General features: G+C 40.1%; 1 protein-coding gene across 1 annotated transcript in view; it reads left to right on the top strand.

Annotated features, from left to right (window-relative positions):
* The window catches only part of ENPEP (glutamyl aminopeptidase), a 94176-nt gene that overhangs the window by 68568 nt on the left and 3581 nt on the right, over positions 1-22027 (top strand). Inside the window, exons 12-19 of the mRNA XM_089668508.1 lie at positions 797-939; positions 1830-1885; positions 6099-6249; positions 7492-7565; positions 7820-7921; positions 9285-9455; positions 15451-15594; positions 16311-16392. Of these exons, the coding sequence (XP_089524634.1) occupies positions 797-939; positions 1830-1885; positions 6099-6249; positions 7492-7565; positions 7820-7921; positions 9285-9455; positions 15451-15594; positions 16311-16392 (923 nt within the window). The remainder of the gene's footprint in view (positions 1-796; positions 940-1829; positions 1886-6098; positions 6250-7491; positions 7566-7819; positions 7922-9284; positions 9456-15450; positions 15595-16310; positions 16393-22027) is intronic.

The raw sequence follows: 22027 nt of genomic DNA, 5'->3' as shown, positions 1-22027 counted from the left end.
CAATCAACAACCCCCCACCCCACCTATCTCCTAAACATGTCTACACAGTCTGAGACAAAGCCCACACAATATTAGTACAGATCACCCTGTACCCCTAACAGGCACAGGGTGATTTACACATAAAAGGGATATGGGGAGCTGAGATAGGGGTCTCCCCACCTCTCCAAAGTGAGCTGGGTTCCATGGGTCCCCCTCCCAAAGTGACTCCCATCACATAGTACAAAAACAGCCTGAATGGTACCAAATCAGATTACGAATTTGAATCATCTGACTGCAGTTATCTGAACTCTAATTGGTTGATATAGACTACCCTTCACACATATACAGTATTTGCCAAGTTCCAATAATGGTTTATTTCAACCATATGATAATATTGTGGCTTGTAATTATATTCAATTCATGGTTGAATGTTCTTTTTTTAAGATGGTAAAAAATCCTCTGCAAAGTTCATAGCTATTAAACTATGGAGGAGGGGCAGTTTATGTGGGCAGATTGGAGGTTATGGAAAAATTAGTGGCCTGTATGTCACATGTACATGTCATATGTGGCCTTTACAAGTGGGAATTATGTGATTTATTTTTTTTAGCTGATTTGATCGGCAGTTACTGTATCATTGCTGTAATAGGATAATGTTGTTTGATTTTAAATATTAACGCTGTAGGAATATTTTACAGTGAAGGTGGATAAGGGTTAAATATAATAAAGATTGATTATTGCATACACTACCCATTTGTCCCCTATTGTAGTTTAGTATATTATCATAAATACCATACCAACATACATCTTTGTATTTTAGATACCTCCATAACTCTCAACCCATATAACAGCAGTGATGCACAGTTCTTCAAAATCAACAATAAACACTTTGGATTTTTTCGAGTAAATTATGAAACTAAAACTTGGCAGGACCTAGCTGCACTGTTAGAGAGAAGCCATAAGGTATGTTACATGAGCTAGGGTTGGATTTTAACAATGCGTTATGGATGGTTATAATTGACATTATATTGTGAAAGAATATTCTCATATGTTGTTTAATTGTTTTTATGCCTTTCAGAATGCAGTAACCATGTAGAGCAAGCATGCTAAAGCTAGGCTTTTTTTGAGCTATTTGTGACTCTCTTACTCCCCTCTCTGTACCATCACCACAAATGCAGTATTTTTCATCCGATTTTCTCCTTGTGTGTACAAGGCTTAATAGGTACTAGAGCTAGATCTACCCTCAGTAATCAGCTCTTACGGAAGTGATGGGACACCCCCCTATTTTTGCAGTAAACATCTGCGTGAGCATACTTGTAATGTTTGGCATGAATCTTATTCAGCTCTTCCAGCATAGAGAACTGAAGTGTAAGGGCAGGGAGATGCATTTCCAAGCAAAATAAGTTAGAAATCATATCATGTGCAGGGTACAGAATTATAAAGAGATAAAAAGCTGTAGGCTTCAATTGGACTTTCTCTAGCTGTGGTTCTCAGTAAACCAAATGTACACTGTTGACGGTTGCTTGAACTCATCTTGGTACATAATTTTATTTTCCTATGACATGCCCAGGGGCGGACTGACCATTAGGACACTTGGCCACTGCCCGAGGGCCCGGGGTCAGTAGGGGTCCCCATGAGATGCCACTGGTACCTTTCATAGGCTTTTTTTGGGAGTGGTTTGAGTGTGGGCGAGGACACAGGGGCCCCATGATCCCCTATTGCCCGAGGGCCCCATGAGTTGTCAGTCCGCCCCTGGACATGCCTGATCTTTGCGTCACCATTAAGATTTAGTGTGTTTTTGCTTTGCTGTCACTTTTTCCATTTGATTTGCTAACTGCTGGTTTTTGTTTTAGGACTTGAGTCCTGGAGACCGAGCTGGATTAATGGATGATGCCTTTGCCTTAGCAAGGTGATTTTGCATCTGACCTTTATTTCTTTATCTCCTGCTCTGTTTTTCCTTAGCATGGAAAAAGATTAAACATTTTACTTCATCTGTCATTGATTCTGCAAACAAATATAATTCAGCAGCAAAATAAGTCTCTTGTCAAATGTATAGTCTACTGATTTAGACATTAACCTTTTTTATCCATGTAGTTCTAAAACTTATTATAGATAATACATATAATACATATTATACACATTTAAAATATTATTTTAGCATGCAGTATTCATCCCAAAAAAAGCTGTTACATGAAACCTCACTACACTGTCTGATGCAAACAAATTTTTTTTAACTGCCAAAGTCCATGTTTAGATAAAAGCCCGAGAGAGTCACAGTGACAGATTACCTTCACAAATGCATGTCAGAAGTTACAAAGTACAGATTCCACCACAGTCCTGGAATTTCTTTTCAGAATTTTGATAATTATTCACATAAGTAAGATACCAGTCTGTTTTTAAAAGTCCATTGTATAGGGTTATCATTAAAATAATAACTCTGACAGTCAGACAGACCAGCTAAGTGGCTGCTAGAATAACCACACCAGTGACCTTTTTTACTAGTAAACTTCAGCTAGTTAGGTGCCTGTTCTGGTTGACTACTTAAAGTGTTATTAAACCCAAAGCCAAAACATTTTATATATTGCAGCTTTCCAACCATAAGATGTGGTGGCTGCGTTAGTTTTCTTTTTTCAGTCTTTTTTTCCCTCTGTTTTCACATGGTGATCTGCCCAGTAACACATCTACTGTATTAGAGTGCCTCCACTCTGGATGAAGGCGCAAAGAGACCTTTGGACAGTGACATTGTTAGTGTTGTGTGTGTGTGTTTGTAGGGGGTGTTATATGTACTAGCAGATTTAGATACACTGACAAATTGAAGTCAAACTCCAGCTAACACTTTATAAGCAGTTACAGCAAACAGTTTTTTTCCTTTTTTGAGATAAAGGTTTTATATAAATAAAAAGCTGCCCATTGTAAGCACCTCTGTTAGTGGTAAATGGTTTATCTCAACCCTCTAATTGCTACATCTGCAGAACAGCTTGTTGTGTTGAAGAACAAGAGAATTACTGGCCAGGTCACCAGGTGAAAATAAAGAAAAATAACCCAAAAAAGAAAAATAATGCAGCTATCACATCAGAAGAATTGGCAAGCTGTGATGTAATAAATGTTTTGCTTTTGGAGTTAAAGCGGAGTTCCTCTCACCCTGTCAAAAATAAAAGTCAGCAGCTACAAAAACTGTAGCTGCTGACTTTTAAAAAACAGCCACTTACCTGTTCCTTGGTCCCATGGTGTGTTCTCCGCAGCCCGTTTCGCCATTCGTCCTGGATTCCAGGAAGCCTACATCTTCAGTGTGGGCACCCGGCTGTGATAGCTTGCGGCTTCACAGCCGGGTACACACTGCGCATGCGTGAGTAGTGCTGCGCTTCATGAATGGTCCTGTAGTCTTCTGGGACCTGTCACGTGTCCCAAAAGACTACAGGGAGGGAGGACACCTTCTGCTTCCGATCGCCTAGGCCATCGGACCAGAAGTGGGAGCGGGTACCTGTCAAATTTGGGTACCCGATCCCCCCTGCCCCCAAAGGTACCAATCCTTAATGGGGAGTGGGGGAGCAGTCCTTAAAGGGAAACTTTCCCTTTTGGGTGGAGCTCCGCTTTAATACTGATTTCATACAAATTGTTATTTCTTACCTCTTTTAATCATGTATTTTCAGATAGGTATGATTAGATTTAGAATATTGACAATATAAATGGTCAGTGCACATAATAATAATATCATAGTTTGAAGTAGTTTTTTGTGGGGTGATTTGCTCAGTAGCTGTCTTGTTTTTTTATTTCCTAGCAGGGGGTCTGGGAATTGGGATGTTGGCAGGGGGGGATGGATGAGGGACATGAACCCATGAGGTCTATTATATACAGTATATATTTTCAGATGCACATCAAAGAACATGTGCATACCCAATGCAAAGAAAATTTTAAAAACAGTATTTTTACTTGCACGTTTGGATTCTTTATGTCAGCAGAGCTAAGAGAAAATTCCCTTGCAAAGTGACTAGCCTATTCCCTTTAGTAAATAAATCACAAACCCCAGCGCACAAAAAAATGGATCTAAATAAAATTAAGGTAACGGTATGCTGCTGTGCAACAGTGTAAAACACCAATTACTAAAGAAAAATACATAAACAGCGCAAAACACAAAACCTCTTCACCATAAATTGACATTAAACAATATCTAAAGTGTTCATAAATAATTGTGTCATAAATAAATAAATATATAAATAAATGAAAAAGTCCTTCTTCCCAAAGGTGTATATTAAATACAACAGATAAATCTTCTCCCAAAGAATTTGTGCTTCCACCATCCACCAGTGAAAAATCAACATCAACCTCACTCAACAGATGTTGGTGAGTATTGCGCCTTTTAGGATTTTAGGGATCCTATGCCCCCTCTAAATTCTCCAGAACTCTTTATCCACCTTGACTGATATGATGCTCTCTTCCAACTCACTCCTTCAAGAGCTCCCCAACAGTGCAAGAAAAAGAAATACCATAGCGTAATACTGCCAGTAACATTCAATAAAGTAAAAGTAATACCAGGCCACTCACATGCTCAAGGAAAGTTAAAAGCATTTGTTTATTAGCCTCAATGGCTCCTACATATCCTCATATCCACAGTAGTAGCAGGAACCTCACAGACTTGCGGTTTTGCAGAGGATGACCATGTATTCCACCTCAAAGATGTCCGCTTGGAACGTACCCCTCATGTGAGTGTGAGCACGTGAGTGGCCTGGTATTACTTTTACTTTATTGAATGTTACTGGCAGTATTACGCTATGGTATTTCTTTTTCTTTAACTGTTGGGGAGCTCTTGAAGGAGTGAGTTGGAGGAGAATATTATATCAATCAAGGTGGATAAAGAGTTCTGGAGAATTTAGAGGGGGCATAGGATCCTTAAAATCCTAAAAGGCGCAATACTCACCAAAATCTGGTGAGTGAGCTTGATGTTGTTTTTTTCACTGGTGGATGGTGGAAGCACAATTTCTTTGGGAGAAGATTTATCTGTTGTATTTAATATACACCTTTGGGAAGAAGGACTTTTTCATTTATTTATATATTTATTTATTTATGACACAATTATTTATGAACACTTTAGATATTGTTTAATGTCAATTTATGGTGAAGAGGTTTTGTGTTTTGCGCTGTTTATGTATTTTTCTTTATTACTTTTAGTAAATCAACCCCAAAGACACTGTTAGGTGCAGCCTATTAAGGACAGATTTTGACATATACTGGCAGAAGTATAGTATAAGAGATGAATGCAGGCTGGCAGACACAGACTGACATACAGCACCTAGGTTGAGACGCAGCATGCGCTTTTAGAATGAATGGTGCTTATTGCAGGAGTGTTTAGGACTTTCTATAGCAAAAGGTAGAGTTTAAAGTATCTAACACCAACATTTTTTTATTTTTGAAAAGAGTGGGGAATAGTTAAAATCCTGGCAAGCTTTTCAGCCTTTTTCACATTCAAGAGGAACTTCACCCAGTATTTTACAAAGTAAAATCAGCAGTTACAATTACTAAGGCTGGTGACTTTTAAAAAACATGTACTTACCAGCTTATGGAGTCCAGCGCTGTCTTCCTGCAGATGATCCTTATCACTTCCGCTGGATCCCCAGCACCGCCATCTTAGATTTGGGAGCCAGCTGAGACTTCCTGATGAATTGGAGCCGGCTCCCCAAGATCGAGTGGTGCATGGAAACTGGCCCTGCAGCCACCTGGGCAACGTCATCCTTGCCTAGGTGAGGAGTGGGAAAGTGGGAGTGGGTACCAACAAAATTAGGTACAGGGGGGAGGGAGAGAATGAGTGGTACTTCACTTTTTTAGTGAAGTTTGCTCTCAGGAAATTTTCTTTTACCTTCTGTCTTGAGACACAAATAAGGATAAAAACCTGACAGTGATTCTATCTCTTTCACACTCAATTCCAAATATATAAGAAATGGCCTATGATACACTTTAAAATGTCCCAGGTTGCCAGAGGATTCTCTCGTAAATAATAACCAGTTTGACCCTGCTGTCCAGAAAAGGCATGTCCATTAGTGTCCCAGAATGAGCATTGGTGATTAATAAACAAATGGTACATTTTATAGTGTAATATATTTCCATTTTGCATGGCATTGTTTACACAGTTCTGAAAGACTAGACTACAACATCTCACTCGACCTGACCAAATATCTTCACAAAGAGGAAGATTATCTGCCTTGGCAAAGAATTAATTCTGCCCTTTCCTACCTAAATGACATGCTGGAAAATGACGCTGACATCTACCCAAAATTTCAGGTACATGTTTAACTATGCATTGATGTATAAATATATAGCTTTACAGAATTCTACTGAGCATGATACTTGAGTTCAGTACAGCCATTATACCTAATGCAGGGTGCTCATACTTCCTCTTAAAACAAGCCAGAATGGAAAAGAGGAGATGAGTTGAGAACAGAACCATTTGTGCCACACTGGGAAGGCTGTGGGCCACTTTACACTGAAAGCCTGCATATAAGTTGTGTGTCATGGTCAAGGGTCAGACTCAGACACTAGTATCCATAGCAGTAGATAGGCTTCCACTGACCAGCAGGATAGGTATACAAGTAGGTCACCCTGGTGGAGGATGCAGCTCACACGAGGTGTGGGGTCTAAGCACTAATCAGTTTTCCACCAGAGTTCCTGATGGTGGAGATGGGTTTTCTGCTTGTCATTACCAGGTCGCAGTCCTCAGGATCACCCCACCAGGAGATGAGCAAGCCAGGGTCCAGTTGCAGGTATAGCACGTAGGGATCCAGCAGAAGTATAGGCCGTAAACGAGCCAAAGGCTGGTAACAAGTGGTGGCAGGTTGGGATCATTCAGAAGCATACCTACAGGTACGCAAAGGAGCAAAATATCATCTGGAGATAGCACAATAATCCAGCAAACAGGAAGTGGAATTTTATGGCTTTAATCAAGAAGTTCATGGGAGCAGCAAACAGTTCAAGGTTCACAAGAAACCAGAGACAACGCAAGTTTGTCCTAAAAGATCAGACAGGGTCTCTTTTAACAAATGAATGGTTGCAATCCAGCAAACAGGAAGCGGGAAGACATGGCATAAATCAGAAGGTTCACGGGAGCAGAAAAGAGTTCAAGGTTCACAAGAAACAAGAGACAACACAAGCTCGTCCTATAAGATCAGACAGGGAGCTCTCCAGCATCTCAGGCTGCATAGAAAGAAGAGCCACAGCCTTACAGAGGTAGCAGGTTTAGATCTGGACCTTGACAGTACATATAATATATGTACAGGGGGTTTGGGATAGCAGGGGAAGCCACACATAAAGTTTCCTTATAGTTACAGTTCTTCATTAATGACAAGGAATTAAGGGATTAAGGCCCCAAGGTGGCAATAGCATTCTGTTTAACAAATGAATGGTTGCATTTATAATCTTCCATTTAATAATAAATAACCTAATAACAGTCATTATTTATCAAGATAAGCAAAATCAAGGTAGTGAATTATATCCTAAAACAGTTGTACCATGTATGCTTTATTTTAGGAATATTGGCGCAAACAAGTAAAACCAATCACAAACCAACTTGGCTGGAATGATGAAGGCACTGATATACAAAAGTAAGTAAGAAACATTATGGTATTGACACCTGTATAGCCTTGCTTCCTTATGTGATCCTAATTACTTAGTAGCATAAACTTAACCAATTGTTTTCAGTTACCTCATTTGCAACACATTCAAATCAAGGTGTTGCAAATATAATGACTGTTAACAGGAAGCTAATCTCATGCTACTAATGATTAAAAATCACTTGTGTAGCTAAGCTCTATATCTATATGGCATGTGATTTTAATCTGGTATGGCTACTTTTCAGGCTCCTTCGATCTCTGGTTCTGGCACTTGCATGCAAGATGGAAGATCCTGATGCGCTGAACAACGCATTGAATTTTTTTAATGATTGGAAAAAGGGTACAAGGTAATGGAGACTTTGTTTCTAAGCTTTTTAGAGAAAGTTGATGAAACCCCCCCAGGCTTCATTTACATGTGGATTGGCAATCATATTCTTGTTTAGGGCTTCTAAAAATGCTGGCAGAAATAATTTTCATTTTGTAAAAATTTAAAGTGTATTTTTAAAGCATTTGCACAACCTGCTCCAAAACTTTGCAAACACTTCTCAACAGCATGGGGGACTGTGATGGATGCAATATTGGTTTATAATCGTTTGCCTTTTATTTTCTTAAATGTGACTCCTATTCAGTCACAACATCTTGCCAGGCCTTATTCTCTTTGTTAGAGTCACTGTATCTGGACTAGATAGAGTCATGCAGCTGTGGGTGAGACTCAACAGCATGTAAGAATCACTACTACTTATACTGGGTCAGTTACAGTAAGGCAGCAAAGCGTAAGATTCAACAGCAAGTAGGAGCTTATCCGCTTTAAATTGGTTCTAAAGTAAATTTTTGTACCTTAATGCATTCTCTGCATTAGGGTAACAAATATGCTGAAAGCATTGTGCACTGCTCATCACATAAAAATAATTTTCTCAGACATTTTATACCGTCATATCTGACTTTTACAGTAAAGTGAAATGTCTTGCAAGATATCCAGGTACTTCTTGATTCATTAGTGTCCTTCAAAAGAAAATATTATGTGGCCGATTTACTACATTGTACTAATAGAAAAACTCTAGAATTTTCCATTAGTAAATTAACCCCAATGTGTATCCTTAAAGGATAAGTTCACCTTTTGTAACATGTTACACCCATATTGAGGGTGTAACATGTAACATGTTGCAATTGGACTGGCCCCCACTCCCCACTCCCCCCTCCCCGATCCCCATTGTGACAGCTTTTAAAAAAACATGGCCGTGTGGGGCTCTTCTATTATTTGAATGGGAAAACTACAAGTTCCGACAGCCTTTGCAAGTAGTTTTAAATGAACTAACACGGCCACAGCCTTTGCTTGTAGTATTCAATTAACTACCACAGCGCTTCACAGCACCATGCTAGTTCATTGAGCTTTCCTGTCACTAAGCATCTGCTTGTCCATGCAAGATCTACGAGCAAGCAGATGTACTGACAGGTTAGGAGGAGACCTGCATGGCACCAGCGATTTGCTGATTGCTGGCGCAATGCTTTAGAGGCTCCAGAAAAAAAATCAATAAATGCACATTTTTTTACCTGCAAAAAAATGTGTATTTACTATTTCTTGTTAAAAGCTGAGCTTATCCTTTAAAATATAATAAATGTCATTCTTTCTTTTCATGTACAAATATACATCCATATTTTAATAAAGGGTGAATGTATGTTGATTACATTGTTGAACGTTCTTTTTTGCAGCATTCCAGTAAATATTAGGCAGCTGGTATACCGCTATGGGATGAAGCAGGCTAATGATGAACAGTCCTGGGATTTCATGTTTCAGAAATACCTTGAAACTCCATTGGCTCAAGAAAAGGAAAAACTGCTTCAAGGACTTGCATCAGCAAGCAGCATTCCACTTCTAGATAAGTTAGTCTTGAATATTTACACTTTTCTTATTTCGTAAATGAGATCCATTTTCACATACTTTTGGGCTTTTATTTTTAAAATAATAAACATGTCATACTTACCTGCTCTCTGTAATGGTTTGGCACAGAGCAGCCCCATTCCTTCTATTCTGGGTCCCCCGCCAAGGTTCCTGGCCCCTCCTCCCTACTGAGTGCCCTCATAGAAAGCCACTTGCTATGGGGGCACTCGTGAATGTTCACTTCCGAATTGCCTGTGTGTGTCCATTGACACACAGAGCAGGCTTGGCCCCACCCCCTCTCTCTCATTACTGGCTGTGATTGAAAGCAGAAAATGAACTATGACAATTGCATATTTTATCCGCACATTGAACCTCCGTTATGAGCAAACAAAACTATTTTTAAAAAAATCTTAACGTTTTTCTATACATGTATAAAATTGATGAAATATAATAATAAAATCCATGGCTTATACTGTAAATTTCAAAACATACATGGCTAAACAACAAAAAAACATTAATTTGTGTGGTAATTCCTCTTTATACCAGACTGGATTTATAGAATATAGTCACTATGTTGATAATCATCAATGGGTCCATTTGTGGGTATCCCAATGTGTTTTGAATTTTTCTTTTCTTTTTCTTCCTTATGGGTGAGGGTATAACATGCATCTGTGCAGCACATAAGTGCTAAAATAACACTCTTTAAAGAGATCAACTTATGCAAAAACCACATGTTTAGAGAGTATGGGATACATAGTTTAATTTAAATATCTAATCAAGTATTCACCTTGAGGGGCAAAAACAATCATTGCATTAGAAACCCCACACACACGCTGGCGATAGCCATCAGGTCTAATCCCAACATTCATAGTATTCCTAGTGGAGGCAAAGTCCATAAATATGCTCTATTTTCCGGTGACTTATTGCTATTTCTTACAGACCCTATTACAATCCTCCCTAATTTATTTTCCACCTTATCCAGTTTTGGAGCCATTTCGGGATTACGGGTGAACCAATCTAAATCGGAAGTGCTAAATATAAACCTTTTAGAGTCAACACTACATTCGGTGCAGACTTCCTTCCCCTTTAAATGGTGTACACAAGCACTCCCCTCTCTTGGTATTAAACTTACCCCTGATATCCCAATGCTATGCAGGGATAATTATCTCCGACTTTATGCTTTAATTGAATGTGACTTGAAGAACTGGCTGTTTCATGCTATTTCCTGGAAGGGATAAATAGTGGCAGTTAAAATGACGACTCTCTCTCGTATCTTATATTATTTTAGGTCTCTGCCGATTAAAGTACTGTCCATACTCTTCCGGATATTGCAGTCATTGATTTACAAATTCATCTGGAGTACTGGCAGTTGTAGGGGGGTAGCTTGCTCTTCCTTATACATTTCCAGGTGGCGAGGGTCGGTCTGGGGGTTCCCCACCTTCTGTGTTACTACTGGGCTGTCCCTATGGACCTTTTAATGTAGCTCTCCCCAAAGGAACACCGGGCAGTCTTAAATCCCTTCTTATCGCATTCCTTACATTTATGGACACAGTATGCAAATTATATTGAATTAATTCCCCTCACTCCCCGATGAACCCCCTGTTTGCTAACCTTCATTTCCCTCCTGGGCAAAACCCTCAACAATTCATATGATGGATCAACAAGGGTCTCTATAGGATAGCATATTTTCTAAACCATAAAGGGATTAGACAGTCTTCTTTTTTTTAGGAAATGTTTAAGATGCCCCCTATGGAAAAATTTCAACTGTGCCAGATTAATCACTCTTTTCAGGGGGCAGGTTGATATGACCACTAGGACCCTGTTCGAGAATAAATGCTTATGAGACACTGATTCCCATGGGGGGATATCAGAGTTATATACTCTGTTCAACAGTCAATATAACAAGCCATCTTATCAAACGGCATGGGATTCAGACCTGGGTGAGACAATAGCAGAGGAGGAGTGGATACAGTGGTCGACTATGGTGCATAAAGGAATTCTCAACACCACTCTAGTGGAGGCAAACTACAAGGTTCTATCCCAATGGTACCTTGTGCCGGCGAGACTAGCAAAGCTCTACCCTGGTATCTCATCTCTCTATTTCAAAGGGTGTTTGCAGGAAGGCAATACGTACCATGTCTGGTGGTCTTGTCCTAAGATTCATTGCTTTTGGATTCAAATATTTAATTTTGTCTACTCAGTAACAGGACAAAATATCCCCAAAAGCACCAAAACAGCATTGTTCGCAGACATTTCAGATGATATCCCCAGACATCTTTGGATCCTTCTTTACTTTATCTTCTCAGCCGCTAAAATAACCATCGAGCAAACATGGAAATCACCTGTGACTAACATTACCTTGGTCAAACACAAAATATTTTGGATTATGATTAATGAAAAATTGACCAGCATTTGTAGAAACAAACAAGCCAGGTTTGAGAATGTGTGGAATATCTTCAGTCCCCCATGACCCCGGGACACCTTGTGGTTGAGTATCTAGACCAGGGGGGACTAATTCTTTTCCTTTCTTTCTGCTTTTCTTTTCTTTCATTTTCTTCAGATTTCTGGTTAATGTCTGAAGATTTTATATGGAAGTTTAAGGGGAGACCTTGGAGCTCCCCTCACCTCCACTTGTTTAGGGCAGTATGGCTCCGCACCCAATGGTAGGGGAAATACTCTCTGATCTATTCACTCTCTCACCTCTTTGAGAAATCGAGAAGATGTTTGAGCTACACTTCACTGTGATGTCCATTTATTGTGATATCCAACTGTATGAGGACAGTCACGATCTGGCCAGGGAACGATGGAGGGCATACCCACCATTTCCCCCCCTTCCTTTGTTTGTTCATTTGACATATGTTTGAACTCCCCTAACACCAGAACTTCTGTCCAATCCAACTACATATAGTGCAGAATATAATAAGGTTAAATCCATTATTTACCAATACTCCTAAATAATGATAGCCAGTTTACAAGTAAGAAAAAAGGGTCCGGAAATTGTCTACATTTTAAGGGCAATTATTTTTGTATCCATCCTGTTAAAGAAGAGACATTTTAGTCTACTGTCACTGACAGGTTTTTCAAGATTTCATGATTTATTAATTGCAACAACAGGTATGTGATCTATCTGATTACTTGTGATATGTGCTTGTAACAATATGCCAGCATGACCACTTGATGCTTACGAGATCACTTCCATGACTATATATATAACATTGAGTAAAATTATTCTGCAAACATTTTAACAACTGTCATGGTGGCAATCTCTCTGCTATAAAAATTCAAGCTGTAGGAAAGGTATCTCCTAGGGAGGAATGTTTTCAGACTCATGTGTAAACCGAACGTTTATTGAATCTTTCACCAACAGGCTAAGATCCTGAAGGGACTCAATTTTGAATGGAATATTGGTCATTTCTATGAGTAGCATCCTCCCTCCCCTATTTTCTCCTGGTTTTGCTGTTGACATCACGTATTTTGTTTTTAGAAAAATCCATAATTTCACACACTGCATTCCTGTAGGTTTGTTACTGTTTCATGATTGGAGTTTACGCCTTTTTTATGATGACTGTTTACCGATTTCTCTTTTACAATAGTTTTTTTTCTAACAGTTTTCTGCTTACACCATTGCATAAGGCTGGAACCAGGTTTCCAATTTTGCTTACCTGTTTGCACCTTTGTGTGTGTGGGTGTTTCTTTCCACATATACATGTGAGGTATGACTAAGTGCTGGTAAACCATTGCCCAGCTCCCTCTGCTTGATGCTGTTTTGCCATATTTAAGCATAAGGCTTCTTTCACACTGTCTTTCAGGAAGACCTGATCAGAGGGTCCATTCACCCCTATGGACAGGTGAGGTGTAAACAGACTTCTGTCCATTTACACCTGCCTATCTCCAGGTCTGATTTGGTCCGTTATAAAAGAGCAGAAGGGGATCCATCCTCTTCCGTTTAGGTGAATCAGAGGGTAGTCAAGTGCAAATGGACAGTGGACATTTACACCTTACTGTTCATAGAGCATAGCAGGCTCTGTCTGTATCTACTCTGTAAAATGTGACTGGACACACACATGTCATCTGCTCACTCTGTGCTGATCAGCAGGGGATCTGTGAGTAGATCCCCAGCTGACCTGGAAAGTCCACTTCATTTGAAAGGGGCCTAATGGTGATTCTCCAGATGTGCGGCTGTCTGGATCTTCTTCTAATGCTATCAGTGGTTAGTTGAGCCGGCGCTTCTACCCTTGGACCAACACCCTGGTGTGGCTTTGCCTACATGGTGTCTTTCTAAACTCTGAAGGGTTTTTAGGGTTGTTCCTGAGTATATTTGGTGCACATATTGAATGCCCTGGGATTTCCACAATACAATCCTGTTGGCACTGAGGAAGAGGCAAGGCCTCGAAATGCATTAGCCTATTGATGTCCAGTGACATCCAGTGATGGGAAGTAATCCATTGTGGACTGGATAATGCTGTTGTATATGATGAACTTCTGTTTTACTCATTCTTTGTGAGTATAATACTTATTAATACTTATTTACAATGATAAAACTGTGTTTTAAGGATAATGCACTAGGCCAGTGCGCCTTCTGTTTTGTGTTTTCCTCAATTGAAAGCCTGAGAGTTTCTCTATATCAGGCAGATTATGCTTATTCCTAAGGGGGGAGTATTGGTGGTATATTGCTCATACTTCACTTAGGTCCTTAGATATTACCATAATTTATGTATAAGAAAAGGGGTGGGACAATTGGGGTCAGTAGATAGAGTCTGCTTCCAGCACATCCAAAACAGAGCTGCGCTTGGAGCCCATAAGAAGGTTGGGGTTAAATGGCAAGATGCAGCTAGAACAATGTTGGAGTCCAGGGATGAGGAACAACCAATACAAGGCTGGCTTTTTCACCATATCAGGTCTTGGAAAGGCATATGGATCTTTTTGAATCAAGTGACTGGAACCCAAACTTGAGAGTTGTATAAAATGGAAAGAAGTTGGGGCATCCATATCATCTGTGAGGAAGGTGGCACCAAATCATACATTTCTGTTGGAATCTTGCCAATGGGGCTGTAGATTTAAGGTCTAGAAATTGTTCAAGGTCTGTCGTGTTCTGTATTCCCAAGTATTTAAATTGGTATACTACTTTTATTTGCTGGGCTTCCTCTGGTAATGGCTGAATCAGAGGATTCATTGGTAATAGGGTGGACTTTTCCCAAGTGATAGCGAGGCCCAAAAATGAACCAAACTTTCGAATTAAAGATATGAAGGAAGACAGAAAATGTTGAGTATCTTCTAAGAACCGGAGGGAATTGTCAGCATAAAATGCTATTTTGTCTTCTCTGTCTCCCCATTTGAACCAAACATTGTCTGTTTGCAGCCATTAACTGTTCAAGGATTAGAACAAAGAGCAATGTTGTCACATGCCTCATTGTAGTGAGAATAATTCTGAGGGCACATAATCAACTCAGATACCTGCACAGGGAGATGCATGCAACAGTTGTACGAATTGTTTAAGATTAGCACCCATTCCAAGTTCATCTACAACCCTCCAGGAGTAATACCATCAAGAGCTGTCAAAAGCCTTGACAGCGTCGAGAAAAAGGATCACCCTTATGCCTGCATTATCTATGGGAACCTGAATGTTGAGGAGCAGTCTTCTAATACTGGTACTAGTGGATCTATTAGGAATAAATTTTAATTGACCTGGATGGCTAATTTTGCTTATTAATTTACTCAGGCAGTCAGCCATTACATGAGCAAGACGTTTGTTGAATGTTGGAGTTCAGTAGGGAGTTTGGTCTATAATAATAGGGCAAAATGGGTTCTTTGCCCTCTTTAAGGATGACTATCACTCTGGCCTCATACAAAATAAGTAATTCTTAATACAGAAATGTTAATAGTGGACTGTATTTTGGATTTCTGTAATGTTTTCTTATTGTTACTTTCCTATGTTAATCTGTTTTTAAGCCTACATATCATAATTAAAATATTTCAAAATGTCATTCTCTGTTGCAGATACCTGAAGTACGTTTATAACACCAGTCTTATTAAAAGCCAAGATGCACTGAATGTGATATATTACATATCTGTATATAGTAAGCTTGGAAAACAAATGGCATGGGACTGGGTACGAATCAACTGGGACTATTTGGTCAACAGGTAACTTTGTTTCTACTTGTTTCATTAATATTTAATATTTCCTTTATATTTATGTATACATTAGGTAATGAAATCTCAATCCCAACAAAAGCTGTTTCCTTTACTGAGTGGGAAATCCACTAAAGGTATTGTTAAATACGGGAGAGAACTGGGAACATCTAGCATGTAGGGAAAATACAAGCAAGTGGCCCTTTAATCATAGAAACCAATTTTTTGGTGCTAAAGAAAGTTTACCAGGAGATTATTTCATGGTGCCACTGTTATTAGTGGGCATGGTAAAAGGTGAGTGCAGTAGCAGTTCATGGTGCTTGATTACCCTCTTCCAGATGCTGTAATAATCACAGATCTGAATGGGGAGCTATATAAAGCCCAACGTGTCACTAACTGCGTGTCCCACTCTAATTGATGTCTGAATAGTAGAGTATCTTCTGTCAGGGTTACTTGTCAAACCTATCTTATAACTACTAGCCCCGGGGGCAAATTCCCCCCAGCCCAGTCCTCCCTGACTATATAAAGGTAAAAGCACAAAAATTACATAACAGAATCAAAATTGGATCATTCAAAAATTAGGGTTTGACTGCTCATGGTGTATTACATCACCACTGCTGGTATAAATTGTGCTGAAAACAGTGTTTACTGATTTGTATTTTCTAAGGTTAACAAACCTATGTACTTTAAATACACACAATGAACACAAATTTTATATTTTCTTATAGATATACAATCAATGATCGAAACCTTGGTCGTATAGTTACAAGAATCTCAGGTACATTTAATACAGAGGCTCAACTGTGGCAGGTAAGTTTACTCCTTTGTCCATATTTTTTGTACTGCACCTTATTATCTGTCACAGTAAGCTTAAAGCAGTTGAAAAGACGTTTTTAAATCAAAATGATAAAGCTAATATACTTACCTGCTCTGTGCAGTTTATTTATTTATTACAGGTACTTATATAGCACCGTCAGTTTACACAGCGCTTTACATATATATATATATATATATATATATATATATATATATATATATATAGTACATTTTCATCAGTCCCTAACCCTTAAGGAGTGTATAATCTAAGGTCCCTAACTCACATTCATACATAGACATACTAGGGCCAATTTTAGATAGGAGCTTATTAACCTACCAATATGTCTTTGGAGTATGGGGGGGGGGGGGGTACCAGAGTACCCAGAGAAAACCCACGTAGCCACTGGGAGAACATACAAACTCCGGGCAGGTGGTGCCATGGTTGGATTTCAAACCCATGACCTCAGTGCTGCCAGTCAGAAGTGTTACCCATTGCACTGAGTGGCCCCAAAGCTTCCCTTCTAGGGTACCTCCTCTTCTGTGTCTGCCCCCATTACAAATGACTTGCTGCCTCTGTATCAATCTGGGCTGTGTGTGCCTATTTGTACACCTTCAGGGTTCTATATGAATGGCATGCAAATAAAAACCAATAAAATGTCTATTGGGGTATACGCTGTGCTAAATCCTAAAAATATACATACATTTAAAGATCATCAGTTGTATAATAAAACTGTCTCATTACATTTCAAGTTACCTTTTAAAGTGCATCCTTAGCTAAACTCTTTGCCTAGCTCTATAATAAAGCATATTAATTAGCATATTTTTGGTTGAATTTGCTAGAGTATTTTTTTTAACCCATGTAATTATGCAATGGATATTGAGAAATTGCATTAAAACAGCATTGCTTACAGAAACCATTCCATTTTTTAATTGACTCAATAAAGCAAATTGCATAATTTATCAAAATGGAATGATTCCACAATAGAGAATAAAGAAAGTTATTGTCTAAAGTCAGCAGGATCCTGCAATGCGCAGAACTACCTGACTTTTGTGAGCCAACGCAATTTGAAGAGAGTATATTATTATATCGTTTAGTATAGTATAGTAAATAGTATTATATGCTGGCTTGTACTGTGAGGATCAGAGGTGATACAGTACACATATTTTTAGAAGTAGATATACTGTACCTGATAAAAAAGAAAAGGTATTGTTCCATTACTTTGTCTGGATTGTAAAGGGCTAAAAAGAGTCAAAATATGCTTGTCATTAGAATGTGTCTATGCTAGATATACATTCACACTCATCTTCAATAATCTTTAATTATAATATTGCTGAATTTTTAAAATTCTAAATTTAAATAGCAAACAAAATACAGTATGTACATTATTGCATATACACTGTTAATAACATTGGCAAACACGTATCCAAAAGTTCACAAGTGTTTTGAGAAATTAATTTATTTAGGATGACGTTCCAGTCCTAAAGAGATGGAAAGTCCTACACACACAAAACCTTTTGCTGCTGTCATCCACTTAAAATAAGTGACTAAGTAGAACAATTTAAAAAAATGATTTTTAAAGAACTATGTTGTTGAATATAAGATTCTCTTGGTATTCTGCAAAAACATTCTAATGCTCCTAGCCTGCATTTTGGACGTGTCATTATAACATAATTTTTGTAGGAAGTGTGATTGCACTTTTGTATTACCCTTCACCACCAGCCCCCTTGCCAGTCCTATACTCATCTATCCCCGATCCAGCAAAATATCAGTTGCACACCATCCCACATTCAGGGTTTGAAACCGTTTGTAGTGGATCTAGGGGAACAAAAAATCAGTCTGTGATGTGAAGGTCAATCCTGCTTTCCTATGTTTCTCTTTTTCCCTTCTTGAACTGAGGCAGAAAGGCACTCTTGCCACCCGTAAGGTTCTTGAAAATATCTTCCAGCGTAGCTCCAAACAGCCGGTCTCCCTGGAAGGGCAAGTCTGCCAAAGTCTTTTTGAATGTCTGGTCAGCCAACCAACACTTGAGCCACAAGACTCACCTCAGCACTACTGCTGAAACAGAACGTTTGGAGAGGAGTGGAGCTGTGTCAAGGGATGTGTCACAAATGTACTTTAGTCCCTGGACCAACTGGTCCGCAAACTCCCCATATGCTTGAGACATCTGGCTAGAGGTTAAGGCTTGTTGTAGACCCTTGACCCATTTGGTCAGTGTCTGGGATACCAGGGCCATGGCCAGGACAGGTCAAAGTGTAGAGTCAGTGCATGGTAAACATGGAGCAGGCCACCGCATCCACCCTGCGATCCAAAGGGTCCTTAAAGGAGAGGGTTTCTTCCTCCGTTATCCCCGTAGCCTTGTTCAGACGCAATATAGGAGGGTCCACTACAGGAAGAGAGGTCCACTTCTTCAGGAGGGTCGCCTCAAAATGGACACAAACCGAGAATTGCTTAGGGACGCTTCAGACAACCCCAGTTCTTACAGACAAATTTGTCATACTATGCGGGGCAAGGGAAAACCTTAGCAGCCCAAGCTAGTTTGTGCAGACCAAAAGAAACAGGTACCACACCAGAAACTCCTGTGGAATCTCAATCTAAAGTGTCTCCTGCACAGAATCAATGAGAGTAGCAACTAACACCTTCTCCTGTGCAGCAACAGTGGTAGAGGACCCATCCTCCTTCTCTGAGGAATCAGGGAAAGTGTCATCTAGGTCCAAAGCGAACACAGGACAGTTGGCGGCAGAGCTCAACTTGGGCTCAGAAAAGAGGATGAGGATGATGGGGGGGCTGCTTCCTACTAGCCTTGCTTCCCAACACTGCCTCCACACAGAAGATGAACGACTCTAGGATGGCCAGCATTGCATATACAGGAACAGAAGGATCCACCGCTTCCACGATGGGGTCCACTGGGGTAGCATGCTCATGAGACTACATAGGAACTGTACCACCTGACAGGTGTTGCTGCAACTAGGGACCCCTAAGGTACTAGGCTGGAGAATGACCTCCCCATTCTGCCCAGCAGAGAGGGAGATAAACGGATCCCCAGGGAGACTCACCACAGATGCTACCAGGAGTCTGCCATGTGTTTCTACCGCTGTGTACCCGTTCAGGACCACACCACCAGATGCCAGTGACAGCACCCACATCCTCTGAACTTCAGAAGATCAGGAAAGGCCTCCTTTTGGCACTATATAAATACTGTATAATAATAACAATAATGAACTGCAAGAAAATGGCCGCTCAGGACCACCCCCAGCCAGCTCTACCAGGACATACAGGCACTTGGACTCAGGGAAAATGGCTGCCAAGCATGGCAAATTTAGGAAGTCTTCAAAAACTTTTCCAAAAGGAAAAATGGCGGCCATGGCTCCAGGAAAATGTTTGTTTAAAGGGGCACGTGTTTTGTTCCAGGAGTTTTTTTGGTTTATGAAGGTCACTTTTGTATAGTTTCACATTATTTCACTTTATGGGAATTATTAGGACCTTTTTGGTCCAACGGATAGTGGTATTACATGCACATTTGTGCATTTAAGAAATTAGGGTCACATATGTGGATGCCATTTTGTGGGCATCTGGGAGCTCACTGTTTATCACTTTTTAGCCTTCCGCTTTAGGACGGCCAGTAATTATTCACTATTTATTGTGGTTTCTTTACTGACCTTTTCCCTCTGTCAGCACTCTTCCAGATTGATTCTTATCATTTATTTTCACAAGTCTTTATTAGGCATTATTAGATGTCACTTTCAGACATCTGGGAGCACATTACTTTATAGTATTAAGGGAGCTTTTTTCACATTTCCATTGTACACTTCATTACACTGACCATTTTTCTTGGTCAGTCTGTGGCTTTGCTTCTTTCTTTTGTCTTTTTGGTTTCTTCAAATATATAATATCACACATGCATGCTTCAATATTTTCACTGGTTTAATCAGTACTGAGTTACACTGTTTATCATGATTTATATATGTGTATGAAGTCTTAGTATCTCTGGGATAGTGCTACACCATTTTGTTTTGTATTTACACCTTTTCCTATACAGGAAAATGGCTGCTAGACTAAATTTCCATGTGGGGGCCATGTGGGCCTACATTGGACTCAGAGGCAGATGGAGACACCTTCCAAAAGCCTCCCCCAAAAGCAGCACTAGCCCCCCAAGCCCATCGATGCCCTGGAAACCCAGGAGCCTGAGCTAGAAAGGTGACCCCACAGAACAACAGGGTGATAGAACCCAAAAACTCAGAGGAAGCCGCAGCATGACCACCAGCCACAACTCACCCTCCCTCCATGGTCGGCAAGCCCCAAACACTACCAGACCTGGTAAGCTGCCACAAGGGTGGAGGTGGGAAAGGAAGGTAGGGGAGGAGGGGAGCCTGCAGGACCGACCGCCCTGTAGATTATCCACTCCCCAGGGATGGAGGGGAAGGGGCAATTCTACTTACAAATCCAGCTGAAGCATGCTGCTAAAGCTCCCATGAGAGATCCTCCTCTCGAAGTGGGGGGCTGTTGGCCAGGGGAATCACTGTGACACAGACTATAGGTGCCTGGTCATATTTTTCCCCATGAGATGTTTAATTCGCTGGCTGCCCTGGTCCAGGATGAGGCATACTCGCAGCCAACCGAGCGTTGAGCTATCAGTCTGAGTGCGTTCACTGGTCAGACTGGGATGACCACTGGATCTAGATTATCCAACCTGTCACCCGACTGTTGATTGAAGATCTCTGCAGGAAAAAATCCCAGGAAAAAGAAAATGAAAAAATAAGAAAGCTATAGGACCACATGTTCCAACATAAAAAAACATGTCCATACTCCTGGCACTAGGCAGAAATTACTGGATGCCTAGAGAGGGGGTTTTATGCCGAGAGAGGACTGCCAAGGAAGTGCTGAAGTTTTTTCTGTCTAGTGTCCTAATCCTGTAGATGGGGCTATAAAACCCTTTTTGGTCATGGATAAAAAAGAAGAGTCTATGTCCGACAATGAATGTAAGAGAAAAATGTTTTAAGCATTCTCAGGTATATTTAGTGGACACCAAAAAAACTTCTCTCTATGCACTTGAGATGAGGAGAAGAGGACATGTTTGTAGTCCATATTAGGAGAGCAGCCTAGGGTTAGAACACAACTCCTTCATAAATTAACTGCATCGAGTAGGCATTTTTGCCGTGGGACTGGAGGTGTGATAATGGGATCAGCAGGTAAAAATAAGGGAAAGAAAGCTTTAAAAGGTGAAATTAATTCAGCCACCACATATTAGGGCTGTACGTTGTGATATATTATAAATATGTGTATATTTTACCTTTATTTGTTAAAATGGTTGTAAGCCCTTACATATACTCAGTGATGTGACTGGCCTCAGTTGATACACAGAGATGAAACAAATCCGTCTACATAAATTGTACCTGTCTATCTGTAGTCTTCTGTTCTCTACATCCCTTGAAATTGCTGAATTTATAAGCTTGTCTGAGCTGTTAGAAAAAAGGGAGCTCTGTGAGAAGAGCTCTTAGAGCTGATGCGAGGGAAGTGACATGCCCCTCTCCACACAGAACACAGGAATACACCTGAGGGTGTCAATCTGTTGGTGGTCCCTCCCCTATCACCATATTTTTCTTGGAGTCAGGAATACTTGTCAGAAGTGAT

This window comes from Staurois parvus, unplaced genomic scaffold, assembly GCF_062004578.1.
Source record: "Staurois parvus isolate SC_StPar_1 unplaced genomic scaffold, SC_StPar_1.0 ptg000058l, whole genome shotgun sequence".
NCBI classification, from domain to species: Eukaryota; Metazoa; Chordata; class Amphibia; order Anura; family Ranidae; genus Staurois; species Staurois parvus.
Note: the sequence above shows the minus strand (reverse complement) of the source record. Positions and strands in the feature narration are given on the sequence as shown.